This window comes from Petaurus breviceps, unplaced genomic scaffold, assembly GCF_028583685.1.
Source record: "Petaurus breviceps papuanus isolate PSGF00001 unplaced genomic scaffold, PetGlider_PUasm1.0 551, whole genome shotgun sequence".
Classification (NCBI taxonomy): Eukaryota; Metazoa; Chordata; class Mammalia; order Diprotodontia; family Petauridae; genus Petaurus; species Petaurus breviceps.
Genome location: NW_027186372.1, coordinates 26,787,633 through 26,804,663, shown reverse-complemented (window position 1 = coordinate 26,804,663; position 17,031 = coordinate 26,787,633). Strand labels below are relative to the sequence as shown.

General features: G+C 40.3%; 1 protein-coding gene and 1 long non-coding RNA gene across 4 annotated transcripts in view; one reads left to right on the top strand and one right to left on the bottom strand.

The window, feature by feature from the left end:
- Positions 1-16,236, top strand: part of SGCD (sarcoglycan delta) — a 562,593-nt gene extending 546,357 nt beyond the window's left edge. For all 3 annotated transcript variants that reach the window (XM_069102511.1, XM_069102512.1, XM_069102510.1), the window contains 2 exons: positions 5,133-5,256; positions 7,832-16,236. In XM_069102511.1, coding sequence (XP_068958612.1) covers positions 5,133-5,256; positions 7,832-8,005 — 298 coding nt within the window. In that variant the 3' untranslated portion in view covers positions 8,006-16,236. The remainder of the gene's footprint in view (positions 1-5,132; positions 5,257-7,831) is intronic.
- Positions 1-17,031, bottom strand: part of LOC138172734 (uncharacterized) — an 88,278-nt gene that overhangs the window by 68,385 nt on the left and 2,862 nt on the right. The window lies entirely within an intron of this gene.

Sequence of the window (17,031 nt, the reverse complement as noted above, 5' to 3'; positions counted from 1 at the left end):
CTCTCTCTCTCTCTCTCTCTCTCTCTCTCTCTCTCTCTCTCTCTCTCACACACACACACACACACACACACACACACACACACACACACCAATATTAATTACAACAAAATCAAATAAAAACAGATGTCTTGGGGTGGCCAGGTGGCTCAGCAAGTAAGAGCACCAGCTACAGTGTCAGGATGACCTGGGAATCAAATCCAGGCTGAGATACTTTGCACCACACCCAGAAATAACTGGCCGTGTAACCTTGAGCAAGTTACTTAACCCTGATTGCTTAGAAAAAAAAAGAAACAGATGTCTTACCTGGGTTTAGAAGAGATTTGTGTGGATAACATTGATTTAGAAAATGAATCCTGGAGATGAGAATAAGTGATCAGAGTAAGAGCCACCAAAGATGGTAAGTGCCATCTTACTTATGTGTGATATCTTGTATAACTTTCAAAGGTAAGTCATTTCTGAGCTTTCTGGTGGAGCAACAAATCAATAAGGCCCTAAAGGGCAGCACTGGATGGCCCAAGGCAGCACTAAGCTGGGAGCAGCTTGCTTCTTTCAAAACACAATTTTGAATGCAGAAGGAAACTGGAGATTCAAATTGATTGAGACTCTCAGAAATAGCAACCTCCTTAATCTCTTCCAGCATTCTTTTTGACATCCAGCAGGTTCTCTTCTTTAGTTCTACAGACTGTGCCATTGTTGAAGGCCTTGAGAGTTCTCAAGCTGACTATCACAGTTTCCATTCCAAGCAACCCACCATCCTACAATCTGCCATTTGCATAATTTTCTCAAGACACTGATTGATTCATGTCACTCTCCTGGATCTAAGACCTTGACTTCCTTCCAGTGTTTAGATGAATGAAGGCCATATTTCTCAGCCTGGCATTCCAAATCTCCTATGTTCTGGATCCACCCTATCTTTCTGACCTTATGTCATATCATTTTTTTTTACTCTAAGTACTCAATGCCCCAGTGGCACAAGAGTCTAGCTGCCCTGAACAAAACAAGGCATGATTTCCTCTATTTCTTTCCTCATGCTAGTCCTTATGCTTGGAATTCCTTTTGCCTTTTAAGAGCAAATGCAACTTTTATCTCTTCCATGAAGCCCTCATTTCACCTCTTCACCTCTTTTTCCACCAAACAAAGGAAGCTAAATGCTATAGAATTGTAATAACTAACCTTATCCCTGAAGAAGAAATGAAAAAGGTACCTCTATCCCATCTTTTCCTAGATTATTACACTATGAATGTGTAATAATATACATGCTGTCAGATTCAGTTGATGGGTTGGTGAATTTTACCAAACTGCCTTTTATTTTCTTTTTACAAGGGACCCTTCACTGGATAAAGAAGGATAGAGACATATAGAATAAGTCATCAGTTTTTTATTATTTTGTTTTTTGCCTTTTGGAGGGCAATCGGGTTAAGTAACTTGCCCAAGGTTACACGGCTAGTTTTTTTGTGTGGGTGTTAAGTGTCTGAGGCCGGAACCGAACTCAGGTCCTCCTGACTCCACCTAGCCGCCCCTGAGTTCAAATTTTACTTCAGACACTAACTGTGTTACCCTGGACAAGTCACTTAACACTGTTTGAGCTGGAAAAGGAAATGGAAAACTACTCCAGTAGAAAATGCCAAATGGAGTCACAGAGTCATGAGATAATCAAAATGACTGAACAATAACAATAAAGTATTTGGGGACACCCTATATTCAGAAATGAAGGTAATATAAAAAATAAAAACAATGTAAAAAATACATTAAGGAAACAAAAGACCAGATGACACACCTATAGACTTCACTTCCCCAAGCCTGGTAATGTATGATGCTGATTAAATCCCTGGACAGGGTCAGTCCAATTCTGGTTCTAGTGAACAGTAGAACTGAGGAGGAGTAAAAGGTTTCAAAGACAAAAAGTGAAGAGATGTTCTCTGAGGACGACCTCAGTGACAAGTGGCCACTCCTACCTCACAATGGACTTGTTCAGAGTTTGATGGAAAAACTGATGAGGGAAAAAAATAGATGGACTTTCTGTGACTTGAATGTTATCAGAGTCTTTCACAGTCAGCTGGGTGCTAGAGGTTAGAAGTCGATTTTGCCTTGCAGAACGGTAGTATGTCTTAAGAGTTCTCTTCAATTATAACTTTACTAAGAGATCACATTCATATAGAACTTTGTGGTTTACAAATGAGGGTGCATGGATAGAATTTTAAACTCTGGACCTAGGCAACCAGCCCACTCTGGCTAAATTGGGATACATGGGATATTAACAGCAGGCAAAGTATAAAGGGCAAGTGAGGTTTTATTTAGGAAGGGGAATAAAAAGTGAGAGAAAGAAGAAGCAATCAATCACTGCTGTTATCATGGTGACTTCATGGGACCAGAAAGAAGAATGAATATATTTATAAGCAGTAGTTTGTTCCTGTGGAAAACATAATCTTAGTCATCTGATGGTATGGGGAATTATGACAAAGAGCTGAGAGACCATCCAGAACTGAGTGTATTTAAAATATAAGGGGAAAGCAAAAACAGAAAATAAAGGTAGAAATGAAAGGAGAAAGGGATGCAGAACACAACCCCTAGAGCTGTGAATCCTGAGACCTGTTCTGACCTACCTTTCTATGCACATTACACGTGAATCCCCCTCACATATCCCTAGACCCAGTCAAATTGTTCTACTTGCTGCCCCTCACATTTAATATGTCTTCTCTCCACCTTTATGTCTGCTTTCCCCATCAACTAAAATGTACTCCTTTCAAAGTTCAGTTCATGTGCCACCTCCTATTTAAGGATTTTCCTGCTCCCCTTCTTCCACATTTACCATGAATTTGTTGTTGTTCAATTGTTTTCAGTCACGTCCAACTCTGTGACCCCTTTTCAGGTTTTCTTGGCAGAGATACTGGAGTGGTTTGCCATTTTCTTCTCTAACTCATTTTACTGATGAAGAAACTGAGGTAAAAGGGGTTAAGTAACTTGCCCAAGGTCACACAGCTAGTAAGTGACTGAGCCTGGATTTGAATTCACAAAGATGAATCTCCCTGACTCCAGTTCTCTATCCACTGTGCCACCTGACTGCCCCTTACCTACAATTTATTTTCTATGTATTTTTACTTACTTCTAAGTGAACATGTTATCTCTGCAATAGAACGTACACACTCTAGTGAGGACAGGGATTGTTTCACTTGTGTTTTTATATTCTGACAATCAAGGTGCCTGGCGTATAGTTGACTCTTAATAAATGCTTGTTGTTTGACCATCATCAGTTCTGAATGTTTTTCTTTCTCCATCTCAGTCTAGTCCCTCATGTACAATCAATTGTTAAGTGTGTGAGGGAAGAAAGGCAAGACCTGAGAATGCTTTTGGTACAGAGAAAGGAGGAGGAGGAGAGATAAATATTCTAGATCAGAGTTGTCCACGTGTCCCAAAACACTCCCAAGTGGGACCCAAACCCCAGAGTAAAATATAATTAGGAAACATATAATAAAAAATAAAAATACAATAAAACAATAATATTAACCTGTAGTTTTCTAAGCCAAAGTGTAGCGCTTAAATATCCTCATGTAAAATTTAGTTTTTCTGTTTGAGTCTAACCCCACTGTTCTAGATGAATACCATATTGTTCATTAGTCTGTGGGGGTCAACAAAGAATAGTATCATTTTGGGAGAGCTCTACCTATGCCTTTTGAGTACATCAGGACCTGGAATTTATTTCTCCCCTGAAAGATGAGAATGAAAAATTATTCATCAGAAGGGTGCCTGAATTATCAAAGGAAAAAAACAAGGACCCTCTGCCCCCTTATCAATCCAACTCTTCCAGACACATTAGGATTTTATAAAGGGACAGTGTGTCAGAACCAGTCTCTTGACATTGGGACCACTATTCCCTGGGCAGTGAGAGAAACAGTCTGGATTTTGCATAGACTGCCTTTCAGTCACAAGTCCTCTCCAAAGGATTTCATTGATGTGCCAACAAGCATAGGACCACGGAAGATTCAAGGAAATGGTGGTGCTTCATCTATCAGTGGAAATAGACACTTCTTCCATAATTCTACTGAAACCCTACCTTGACATAGGGAAACAGATCACAGAACACAGGATTTCAAGGTGGGCAGGAATCTTAGTTTGACTTCCTCATTTTGCAGATGACAAAACTGAGCCAGAAAGCAGTATTGAGGAAAGAGACTGGAATTTTTTTCTAGGGGGAAAGGCAAGGCAATTAGGGTTAAGTGACTTGCCCAAGATCACACAACTAGTAAATGTTAAGTGTCTGAAGCCAGATATCACTCAGGTCCTCCTGACTCCAGGACCAGTGCTCTATTCACTGCACCATCTAGCTCCCCCAAGAGACTAGAATTCTGAGTCAGATTTGGTTCTGATCTTGGTTCTGCTACTTCTTTACTTTTAGGCAATTCATTTCACCACTCTGAGCCTCAGTTTCCCTATCTATAAAAATTAGACTATATGAAGTGCTAGGTTTGTTCTAGTTTAAAATCTATGATTCTAAGTGTCTTGACCAACACTATACAGGTGGTAAATAATAAATCTAGGACTGGAAACCAGGCTTTCTGATTTCAAATCCAGTATTCTTTCCACTGTTATGTAGCCACCATTCATTTTAGGGGAAAAGAAAAAGGAAGCATCCTAGGCCCCTCTATTTTCCTGGAGCTCACCAGTTATCTTGTTTTTCAGAAATGCTAAGAAGGCAGAATTATACCTAGCCCATGTATTTAGCTCTACTTAGAGCTGGGGCTTTAAAGGTCATCTAGTTCAACCTATTCATTTTACAGATGAGGAACTGAGGTTAAGAGAGGTTAAGTGACTTGCCCAGAGTCACACAACAAATAAAGTATCTGGAAGTAGAATCTGACCCAGGTCTTCCTTTCTTCAAATCCCCACATTCTACTATGCCATGCTGTCTCTCCACAGTGATGGAACATGTTCAGTGAAAGAAATGGCAAATGGCACATTGGTGGATTGGGGGCACAACAATGCCACATTTCTATGGGAAGAGTGATACACACAGTAGTATCAAGACAACCAAGATGGCATGGAAAATTAATTAAGTCAGAAGAAACAAGCTCTTTCCTTAGAAAAATCAGTGAGTAGGATGGAATGGGCTAACATTTTGGGGTTTTTCATTGCAGACTCGAGTCTCCCACCCGTTCCTTAGTGATGGAAGCCCCTAGAGGAGTTGAAATCAATGCTGAAGCTGGCAATATGGAAGCCACATGTAGGACAGAGCTCAGGCTGGAATCCAAAGATGGAGAGGTAAGGAGAAGTAGAGGTGCACAAGGAATGAGGGAGAAGAGTGCTAATGGTAAAAACAAAAAAAAAGTTGCATGCAAACCAAAAGCATCCCATCAATGTCATTTCCCGAGCTGGTCTAATTCAGAGATGTAGAATTCAGAAGTGGGGGTGGGGAGACTCTCAAGTATGGACTCCTGAGTTGGGGGTGGAGACCAGATTAAAAAGAAATTGGGAGGTGTTTAATAAAATAAACAAAAATATGATACAACTTAGAAAATGTCGATTTGTGGTTTTCCAAGTTAGTATGTGGCCCTCAGTTATCTATTTGAATTTGACACCGCTGGTGTAATCAGCTCTTTGAACATTATTTTAAAAGATCCTAGTCAATCAGTTAGACTTGGAGTTCATCTATTCCTATGTCTACATAAATAGCAACCTGGCATAAATGGTCACTCAATATCTGCTCCAGTACTCCAGTAAAAAAAAAAAAAAAGTTCCACTACCTGTACGAGTAATCCATTGTCCTTTTGACACTAAGAATTTTTTCCTTACACAGAGCTAAAAACCTTGCTTCTATCTCTGCCCTCAGAGGCAGATCTGAATCTTTAGTAAGTTCTGGAACCTAAATATACCATCACTGAGCCTCTAATAGCTCCATCTTGTTCAAATGATATGACACTTTGTCATTTTTTTCTTTCTAAAATCTTTTTATACTCTATGATATTCCCCAGATCTACCAGTCTACCTGTCAAAAAAGGAAGTAAGGTCAGTTTACCTGCTACCTGAACATTACCTGTTCTTGATGAAACCATGATATCTATTGGTGATCACTGCTTCCATTACTAAACACCCATCATCCATTCTAGAACTTTACCAGGAATAAAAGTACAGCCTATACTTTCCTGCTACTATTTTTCCTCTTTGAAAACTAGGACATTCATTGAGTCCCATGACACCTCCCCCTTTTCCAGAATTTTACCAAGGTCCTCAACAGCAACTAAGAAATCCCATATTGCCCGTTTGCTCAGTAGAGTAGGATGTACTTGATTTCAGCTTAGGAATTTGAATAAACTGAGGGAAGACAGAGGTGTCCTGGCCATGTCCTTATTTATCTCCTCCTGTCAAGGTAAATTTTGATGCCTAAAGCTGCATCCTTAACTTAGGGTTTAGTGGCTAGATTTCTTTCTCAAAGACCAAACTTTAAATCCCTTTCACTCTGGATTTCATAGATTGGACAACAATAGGTCCCTTCCCAAGCACCACTTAATCACTATTTTGTGGGCCCTCCTGGCTCAGAGTGAATGTAAAAATCTATATTAAATATCTATATATACTAAATATTACTAAAATGTAAAAAAATTCTCTTTTGGTCAGCAACCTTGAGGGTCTTTCCCTCCCAGTCTGATTTTTTTTTAATTAAAGGGGCCATCCCTTGACTCACTTCTTAAAGATGCCTATTCACTGAATGGGAGTTACCTCACTCAAAATGAGAACTTGAAAAGACCTTAGCTTAAAAGGGCCAGCGTCTCCCATTGTATCCTGGAGCCATCTCCAATTGTCCTGATGAGTATCTGGCCACTGGACCAAGAACAGTTCTGGAGGAGAAAGTGAGACTAGTGACCACGCACAGCCTCCCTCACTCAAATCAAAGTCAACTAGAGGTCATGTCATCATCTCCCTGATGTCATGTCCTCTTCAAGAAGGAAGGACAAACATAAAAACAACAGCATAACAACAAGATCATCAAACAGGATAAAGTTCCAGTGCACTGAATTGTCCATTGCCATGATCTATTGTAGTCAGTATCTCACTGAGTATTAATACTAACTCTCAATTAAAGTGGATTGAAGTCAGGCAAAAGATGTGAAGATCAGTCTCTTTTTGACATACAAGCTAGGACCAGGTCTGTTCATGATGACTTCCAGAAAGCTTTGGAAGAGTCTTTCTTCCTCAGCTTTCCTGGTGTAATAGATTGAGAATCAGCCTCAGAATCTGGAAGACCCAGGTTCAAGTCATACCCTGAATACAAATTGCCTGTGTGATCCATGACAAGTGAAATATATGCATATTTATATATAGATATAGATACCTTCGTTCACACAAAGAAATACGTAGTAATATTTATATTTCAATACAGATCTCTATAAACACTGATTCTTTTCATTCTCCTTTCACATATGTATGTCCCATGCAGGCCATTGATGGGCAAAGATGTTGCTCCATCAAGTTTATCTGATCTATCTGAATTGATAAATTAGGACCTTTGTGAAATAGATATGCATTTGTATAACTATGAATGGATCTTGGCAATCATGAAGTTAGAATAGAAATGACTATGGGGATGGCTGCAGAAGTCTCTGTGATTACTTCTCAGTCCAAAGGTATTTGTTCCTAATGCACATTGCCACCATCTGCACAAATGTCAGCTCTGGGAAGATTGGTAATTATCTCTTGATGGACCTCTATGGTATGTTTCTCTATCACAGTCTTCTCTTCTGAGCATCTATGGAGTATCCTCTTCTGTCTGAGCATGATACAGATAAACCTTAATCTGTACAAATGATTGACCTTTTCTCTTCCTCTCTTTCTGCTTTAGATCCAGTTAGATGCTGCCAAAATCAAACTACCTAGACTGCCTCGAGGATCTTATTCCCCTACAGGAACCCGGCAAAAAGTATTTGAGATCTGTGTCTGTTCCAATGGAAGACTCTTCCTGTCTCAGGCAGGAAGTGGTTCTACCTGTCAGATCAACACCAGCGTCTGCCTCTGAGAAAGACTGAGTGTCAAGGACAGTAGAGGATGGCACTGGGGCTGGCTTTTGGTCTCAATGAACTCTTGCTGTGGACTCTTTTGACTAGAACCCGGAAAGCGTCTTGGAGACCTTTTTTGGTGCGTGTGTGTGCGTTGTGAGTGTGTGTGAGGGTGGGGCTATGAAACTTATATATATTGATAGATATAAATAAATATATATATAAATATAAATATATAGATAGATAGAAATAGAATCCTCTGTATAAAAGAAGGTTTCAGTACAAAAGGATCCATGGGTGACCCCCAGTTTCACATTATCAGTCTCCCACATCTAAATTCAACCTCTATTGCAGACTATCAGAATGGATATCTCCAGACTTCTGAAACATAATAGCAATGCAAAGTCTGCCATACTATGCCATAGACTGGTAAGATCCCTTTAACATCATTAAATCCCACTGACATCAGTCAAAAGTAGGACTTTCTTCATGGTGAAGAGTGACAAGGCAGCCCTTCTTTCTTGTCATGGTCCTGGGAGATTTGGAACACCATCTCTGCACTTAAAGGCAGAGTAGGGATGGGAGTCAAGCACAGGTGAACCTAGGAAGTCCATGTCTCATTCTTGACCGTGTTATGGGTTCTCAGTGGATTGCATTCAACTTTTAGCCTATTCTCCTCATTCACATGTGCCCAGTATATCAATGTAGTATTTCCTACCATTTATGATGAGTCAGTTCCCTCATTCATGATGCTGTGGCCAACTCAAGATTTAACTGTATTATAGAGGAAGTAGGGAACTATTTTAATCATGGCTTGAGAAACCCCCTCATTCTTAGCAGGAATGTTGTCAGTTTCTAGATGCCTCTATTATAGAGAAAATATTACAAAGTGGCTGCTGTTTAAGATATGTCCAAGAAGGGCAAGGACCACATTGGTCTAAATACAGAGGGTACACTCTGCAAATGAAATAATTTTTCTGTAAGGGTAAAATGAGATGGAGGTATTGTGTACCAGGAAAGGAGGACAATCAGTCATTGGCCATCTAAAGGCTTGTTTGTTTGGGGTTTTTTTTAATGATTTGGGTTAAGGAAGATGATGAAGTCGATCCATTTTGGCCAGTTGGATAAAAGAAAGATTGTGAGAGGATATATCACAGGATAAGCTACTAAGAGATGAAATCTAACAAAGATTAAGTCCAATCAAAGGAATTTGATTTTTTTTTCTCAAGTGCTTCCTCAGAGTCTGTGGGTGGACTAGATTCTTCAGAGCATTTTCTCACAAAGATCTAGCTCAAATCTACTCCATCTAAGATCCAAAGCGACAGAGGATGGCAACATACTTGAGACTGGAAAGGTCAAATCCCTATCTTCACTGGGTCAATATCCAATCAATCTGCTGATTAGATGCATATGTCATTCTGTTAGTGACAAGATGTTCCTTTCCCTACACTGTTGGACTTACTGATTATTGGGAAGGAGTTGGACAGGAGATGGGGGATGCAGGGAGGAAGACAGCTTTAATTATAGTAGTAGAAGTATGAAATCTCCCAGAGCCACTAGTGACTGCCACACATCCAGACTGGCTATCACCATACACTCCCAGCCATGAGCTAATTGATTATGTCTATGGCCATCTTCCCACCACTGTCAATGTGAGGGGTCACCCTGGATTGCGGTTGTACTGGGACAAGGGACCGTACTGTCTCTGTTCAAAGAGGGGCAAATTTGTGCCTATGCCTTAATGTCAATGCACTCAGCAAGGAGAAGCACATCTCATTTATCCTGTCATTTGATGTCATATATTATTTTAGGCAAGGGGGCAGGGGGTGGGAAATGGGATTCTCAGAGGTAGGGTGGGAGGGTGGTGATGAATCAAATCAAACTTAAGAGAGAGCCTGGGAAAGATTAGGTGAAAAAAGCCATGTCATCCTGAATGTGGGATGACAGACTTTGCCCTTAAGGTCCTCATGGAAAATCTTTTGGGGAATTCTCTAAATAGCCATTTCTAGGGCTTTACCTTCACCAGAATTTAGAGTGTTCTTTACTTATAAGCAGAGGAACCATTAAGGGTATATTTCATCTGAAAGAAAACTTAGTATGTACAACAGATGATGGCCAAGCACCCATTCACAGATTCTTTTTTCATCTTTATAAAGAAAAGCTATGTACAGAGAGATGTGGTGCCTCCATTGAGAGAATGGATATCATGTTGAAAGAAGTATTTCATGTTGCTTTTTGTCTTTATTTTAAATCTGGAGGGCTCCCCACCAACAAGGGAGGATTGAATTGGGTTTTTGTTTGTTTTCGTTTTTTCCCCAGGGTTCTCTGGGAAGAGTCTTGGGAGGGATCTCATGAGGTCATTTATCTAGTAGGGTGTTGTCAGGAAGGGATAGAGCATAAAGAACTAGAGAATGAGTATATAGTGATTCTCACTAGAGTGGTAGTGGATATAAACGGAATATAGACTGTTGGCCAAAGAGAATCCTTGTTCTGATGTGGTTTGAGGTCTTTAAAGTGGAGAGTACCGAGCTAAAAAAAAAAAAAAAAAGGTTTCCTTGAGGTCACTCTGAAAACTACTGCTTGTCAAGGCAAGGGGTTCCCTGTCCTTTCCATAATGGCAGTCAGACCATTGTAAGAATAAGTCTGAAACTAGGGGAAGGAGAGACCAGGGTATCCTTAGACTGGGTACCTCTAGATAATTATTGGTAGGGAGAGCTGTCAGCTTTTCCCCATTCCACTTGTTATTTGGTTCAATACAGTGTATGGGGGCAGATGTTCAATGTTTATTCAATCCTGTTCACACTTAGTCACTTACTATGTGCAAGGCAACATACTAGGTGCTAAGGATACAAAACAAAAAGGGAAAAAAAATCTCATCAATTAAACAGATGGCCAAAGGTGATATACTTCTCTGATGGAGTTAGGGAGGGAGAGAAAAAGAGAAGAAAATTCCTTCCTGAGGATGTCATCTGTTTTCTCAGTATGTGTTCTCAGTGTGCCATGGAAATAATCTCTGTTCTTGAAGGAATTCTGGGGAGAAAAAGAGAAAAATAGACTGGAAGTTTGGTGTGGGGGAAAAGTGAAGAGAAGGGAGTGGAAGGCTCTAAAAGTAATCAGAAGGACAAATAGTAGACAGAAAAACAAGTAATAATGACTTAGGTATGTGTAGGGAGGAGTAGTAACTCACCCTACTTTGGGATTATGGTTGGTCAAAATGAAGGCTGAGAGAGAGAGAGAGAGCACAGGATTTAGAGTCAAAGGCTCTTGTTCCAGTCCTTCCTCTGCTAATCATGGTTTATGTGAACTTGGGAAAGTAACAGCCTCAATGGACCTCAGTTTCTTCATCCTTCCAATGATGGGGTTGGATCAGTTGACCCTCTAAGGTTCTTTCCAGCTTTAAGTGTATTATCGTATGATTAGCACTTTTTTTTATTATCACATATATGCAGGAAGTGGACTGGGCCCAGTTCATCATGATCTCCTAAGTCAATTATGACCACTGCCCTGACTTGGTTATTGCTCAACTTACGGTTCTGTTATCGCAGGTTGGCCTCAGTGAGTGGTTATTTCTATTTTCTCTCCTGGGGATAAGAAATATTATGATAGCACTTCATGGAAGCTGATCATGGGGAGGGACAGGCTCAGCCCATGAAGAGGTATCCAGGTTTTTACTCTTCTCTAGAGTCCCTCTAGGGTCATAAAGAGAGATTCTCAAAGAGAAAGTCGGAGGTATCTCCAACGCGCATTTTAGTGAGAGCCAAATAAGCAGCCTGTTATCAGTCATCTCCCTGTCACCTCTGGAAGTTACCTGGGGAACGTAGGTCTTAAAATACTTGAGTTTCTACTTCTCATCTTCTTTTCCTGTGCCCCACAATTCAAATCATGTCTTGGTGCCCTTCTCTATGGCTCTGTTTTCTCACGGGAGATGGACTTTACATTTCAGTGGTGTTACTTTGCCTATTGTGAGAAAACAGCCTGTTCTATAATTGGATATGTCAAATTGGGTCTCTTTTTCATACTGACTGCATTGAAGCATGTAAATCTACAACTTCTACCCAATGGTTCTTAGTCTGCCTTCCAACACTACACAGAAAGTCTACTCTTCCTTCCTCAAGGATAGCGTATCAAATATACTCAAAAAGAGTTTTCATACTTCGACTCCTACAGTTAGCCTTTTCTTTTCCAAGAAAATCATTCTCAATTCCTTCAGCAGCTCTTTGTATGGGAGGGACAGGGAAGAACGAAGTGATTTGTGGTCTTTTCATCTTCCCAGTTACCATTTTTCGGATGCCATTGATTTTGGCAGTGGTCCCCAGAATGGAGTAAACCTGAAACTTGAAGTGGGAGTAACATGGGGTACATCAGACTAGGAGAGAGAATACAGTGAGAATGTCATTTTTCCTTCCTCTGGACACTATAGAGCCTTCTCTGAAAGCAAAGATAGGGTTTTTTTAATGCACTTAGGATGAGAGATCAATTTACTGGTCTATGGTTGGAAGAATTCATTCATTTTCTTTCAATTTCTAAGACGGCATATGTGAAATGTGTGTACATGTGTATAAGGATACTGAGTCCATCTTCCCTTTATATTTTCTCCCCAATCTTTATTTTTAGAGATTATAAGAGTTGCTTTTGAGGCTGCTATATTTCTGAAGATACACATCTCATCTGGAGCCCAGGGATTTAAGTCCCAAGGGTTATGTAATGGGGAGCTTTGAGTAGAGGATGTTTCTGCTTATCATTTATCTCTTTTATATTCTCTCTGCTTCAGCTTTCTTTCTAAGAATATTTCTTTTTTGTTGTTTTTGCCTTTGTTCCATTAAGTCTACTTTAATGAACAATCTTTGGGGTTAACTCAGAAGAAAAAACTGTTCATTAGTTCGATCTTAATGTTGATTGTCATCTTACCTGTTTTGAGCCGTCTCCTTCCCATTTCAATAATTCAGTAAACATTAAGTTCCTACAATGTGGAAGATGCCATCTGAGGTTGTAGGGGCATGATTGTTTTACCTTTCTGATCTTACCACTGGTGTGGCACTAAATGCTGTCTGTATACCATCCTGGGCATGGATTGTGAGTCTCTGCCAGTTCTGGAGCCTTCAGACATCTGGGTGTTTTTCTCAAAGATTTAGTGCTGCCCTTTTGCCCTTGGCCATGCTCCCTACACTGTCACTCATCCCAGACATCCTCCATTTTCATCACTGTTGTTGCCTATATAAGGTGTTCTTTTAAAATGTCATGAGTTGGGGAAGAATGTTTCCCCCAAAGCTAGTGCTGAGATCTTTCTCTCTGGTTCTAAAATTGTTTGTGTTAGGACAAGATGGAAGGGAAAGGGAGCTGTGTTAGGTGAAGCTCCTGCTAATGGTTTAGAAAGAAGTGGGGATTTTCAGTGTTTGGCTGAAAATAGGGAAAGAAGAAAAAGAGAATTGGTGGGGGATAGGGAAGGATATATTTGGAGGGGCCTGTATAGAAGTGAGAACTTTTCCTGCATCCTGTGGATATTGGGGGGGGGGGAGATACTGCTTCTCTCTGCCACACACACACACACACACACACACACACACACACATACACATACACACACACCTTTACTACCATTCTGTGAAATGAAATTAAAAAGATGTGGCTGCTGTTTGATATCTCTCCTTAGGGATTAGGAGAGGGTATCAATGTGAGTGTGGTTTAAGAAGATAGTGGGAAAACATAATGTTTGGGAAAATTCTGGATTAAGATTGAGACCGTTTATCTCTCCCTCTTTTCTTAGTCATTAGACACATCAGGTCCATTATTCTGAAAAGAGCAGGATTGGGAATAGATGGATTAGATCAGGGAGTCCTATGCAGGAGAAGAATAAAATGTATGAGTCCCACCACCCCAGATATTGCTTAGGGCCGGCAAAGAGGAAGCAGGAGAAGGGAGCAAAAGAGAGCTCCGGCCCTCCTACCCCAATGTTGTGAAAAGGTAGCAGAGTTGCTTCTCTCAGATTTGGGGAGGGATTCTTGGGAAAAGTTTGAGTTAGGGCTGAGTTAGTAGTTTGATTTTTTTTTTGGCTATAAGACACCCCAAATGTTCTTTGTCTTTTATAAATAGTGGAAGGGATTATGTGTGAGAGAGATTCACCTATTATATATTTAAGAGAAAAAAAATAATTGAGCTTATGTCAGTGGAGAATCTGCACATTCTTTGTCCTTTTGTCATGTTTCCCTGCCCACTTTTACTAGACAGAGACAGAGAGCCTTATTTTACCAACCTTATTGATAGAGATGAAGAGAGGAGGTTCCTCCTCCCCCTATGTCTTTCTAGAAAGTCAGCCAACCCATTTTTAGCCCCTCCATCCTACCCCACATCCCAAGAGGAGCAGGGGCTAGCTTCAGAGAAAATGTGTGAAAGTAATACATAATTTACCATATACACATTCATTCTCTCTCTCCCCCACACATGCAACTTGATAGAACTTATTTGTCTTCTTAGACTCTCCTTTGTGTTTGAAAGCACATTTATCAGAAGAGATAATTGTCACTGAAGATGGATCAATAGAGAGACAGAGGTCTACTTTTATTTTTTACACAGCCCCAGTATCATAAATTATATTAATTCCATGACTTTGTATGTCAAGATCTGTGTATTTGGACACTATTTGTGGTAAATTGCACATACATCCCCCCATCATAAATGTAGCGGTTTCTCTCTCTTCTCATCCATGTATCTGTCTCCATGATTAATGACATTCATGTCAATCAGCTGATTTTAAGCCAGATCTAATCCCACACAACACATTTCTCTCATTCCTCCCCATCACAACCTCATGTATTCTAAATGTTATAGAATCATTAGTTAGATAAAACTATATAAAAATGTCTTTGGGATTTAGACATGGGGGCAGGGGATAATATGGAGAGAAAATTGCATGTGTCAAATGAGGAGAAAGCATACCAATTAATTCTCTAGATGGAAGAACATAAAAAGACACTTATTTTGTCATCTTTTAAATAACTATAACTTTTAGTAGATAGATTCACATGTGTCTCTCTAGAAATATTCACATGCTCTGTTCATTTTCCTCTCTCTCTCCCTACCCCCCACCATAATTCACAGGAAGCCCAGATGATGGACTAGACAGCCTATCTTCTATTTCCTCTCCTCAAAGAGGAAAAGAAAGTAAAAAAAATAAATAGCATAGTCTGTTTGCATATATGTGTGGGGGGAGAGGAGATGGCCCGGCACAGTGACCATATAGAGAGAGAGAAAAAATATGCATTTCTGTAGCTAAACCCAAAGGCAGAAATGAGGGGGAAAGATGTGGACTACAGCTAGGATTTGTGTCTTCATTGTCTTGTCCAATTCACAAAGTAGAATGTGTGTGTGTGTCCAGATTTGGGATGAGGGGAAAAGGAGGAAGTTGGAGTGGATAGGGATTTCAAAGAATGGAGGGTAGAACCACGGTCTCTGTCCCTGGAGAAGAAAAAAGCTATACTTCTGCCTACCTGCCTGACAAATTGCTCAGAGAAAAAGGTTTGTACCCTGCCTCCCACCAGCACCTCATATTAATCCTATACTCACCCTCCCAATACCCCATATTGCCATGAACTTATCCATTACTGGTCTGAGTGTGTTAACATACTGCCCACTCCTCTCCCCCATAACCTTGGCTAGAAATGGACCCTCCTTTCATTTGTTGAAACAAACTGGGACAAAAACTGCCCCAACTGACCCACTCACACATACACACACACACTAGAGACACAAACACCCAGACCCCCAAGGATATAAGGGCCTTTCCAATTCTAGGTTTATCCAAACCCATATAGCACTCTATCATCTAGACAAAGGGCACCAAACTATTCCTCTTTTGCCAATCTAGAAGAGATTCCTTTTCATTCCAGCACCCGTTGGGGCCCTCTATTACTGTATGTGTGTGTGTGTGTGTGTGTGTGCGCGTGTGCGTGTATGTATGTGTGTGTCCTGGAAAAAAATAAATCAACCATACCAATTAATGGTGTATCCTTCACAGAGATGACATCTCCTCATCATCTTCATCATCACCCTAATCCTTGCACATATTCTATGCAAATTTTTTATAAGCATTGCAATAAATGCTCTGAAATGACAAGGAATTATTTTACCTTTCCTATGACTACTACTACTCTCTCTTTCTGTATACAGAAACTTTGTATTCTTCAAAAGGATGAATTTCAACTGCAGTCTTGTACAAAATTATCTTAATAAAAAAGTCATGATTGTTACAAAGGAACCCTGGTGTCCTGTTTTCTTTCCTCACTCTGGAGGGCAAGTAGTCAGAGGCAGGGCTGGGTGTCTCACTGTCTTTGAAAGCCTGTAAAGGAAAGGAGAACTAGATCCTCACTAATCACACAGAAATAGAAAACATACAACTTACTACTTGAATAGAAACATTAAAACAAAGCATTACCAGGTTGATTAGACCAGCCAGCAGCCTCCTCAACTAGACCGCATACAAGTAGTCACCCATCCCAACACACAGACAGTGGGAGCATCTCTTGAAACCCCTGACCACCAGGAGGGGTGGTGAGTTTCTAAGAAAAGAATCTCCACTTCACACAATTTCACGGCTGCTCCTTAACCAGGATGACCCCCTCTAAAGACGACAAGACCTGTGATGCTATGGATTTTCCAAAACTTCATGATGGGGGTTTCAGGAACAAAGAAGATGAAAAGACATCATTTCCATCTGATCCATGCATCAGCCATTCACCCAAACACCATCATCTTCTCCTACCCCTGCAGTCTCCCCCATTCCAAATTCTATTCCTAGAGCACTCACCTCAGTTTTCCTTACTCTCTGCCCTATAATATCCCCAAACCTTCAGAAAAAATCCAATCAATGAACATTCATTAAGCTCACGAGATGTGTCAGCTACTGTACTAGACTGGGGATACCAAGATAAAAATGAAAAAAATCCAATCAATGAACATTCATTAAGCTCATGAGATGTGTCAGCTACTGTACTAGACTGGGGATACCAAGACAAAAATGAAATAATCCCTACGATTGAGGAGTTTACAGTAC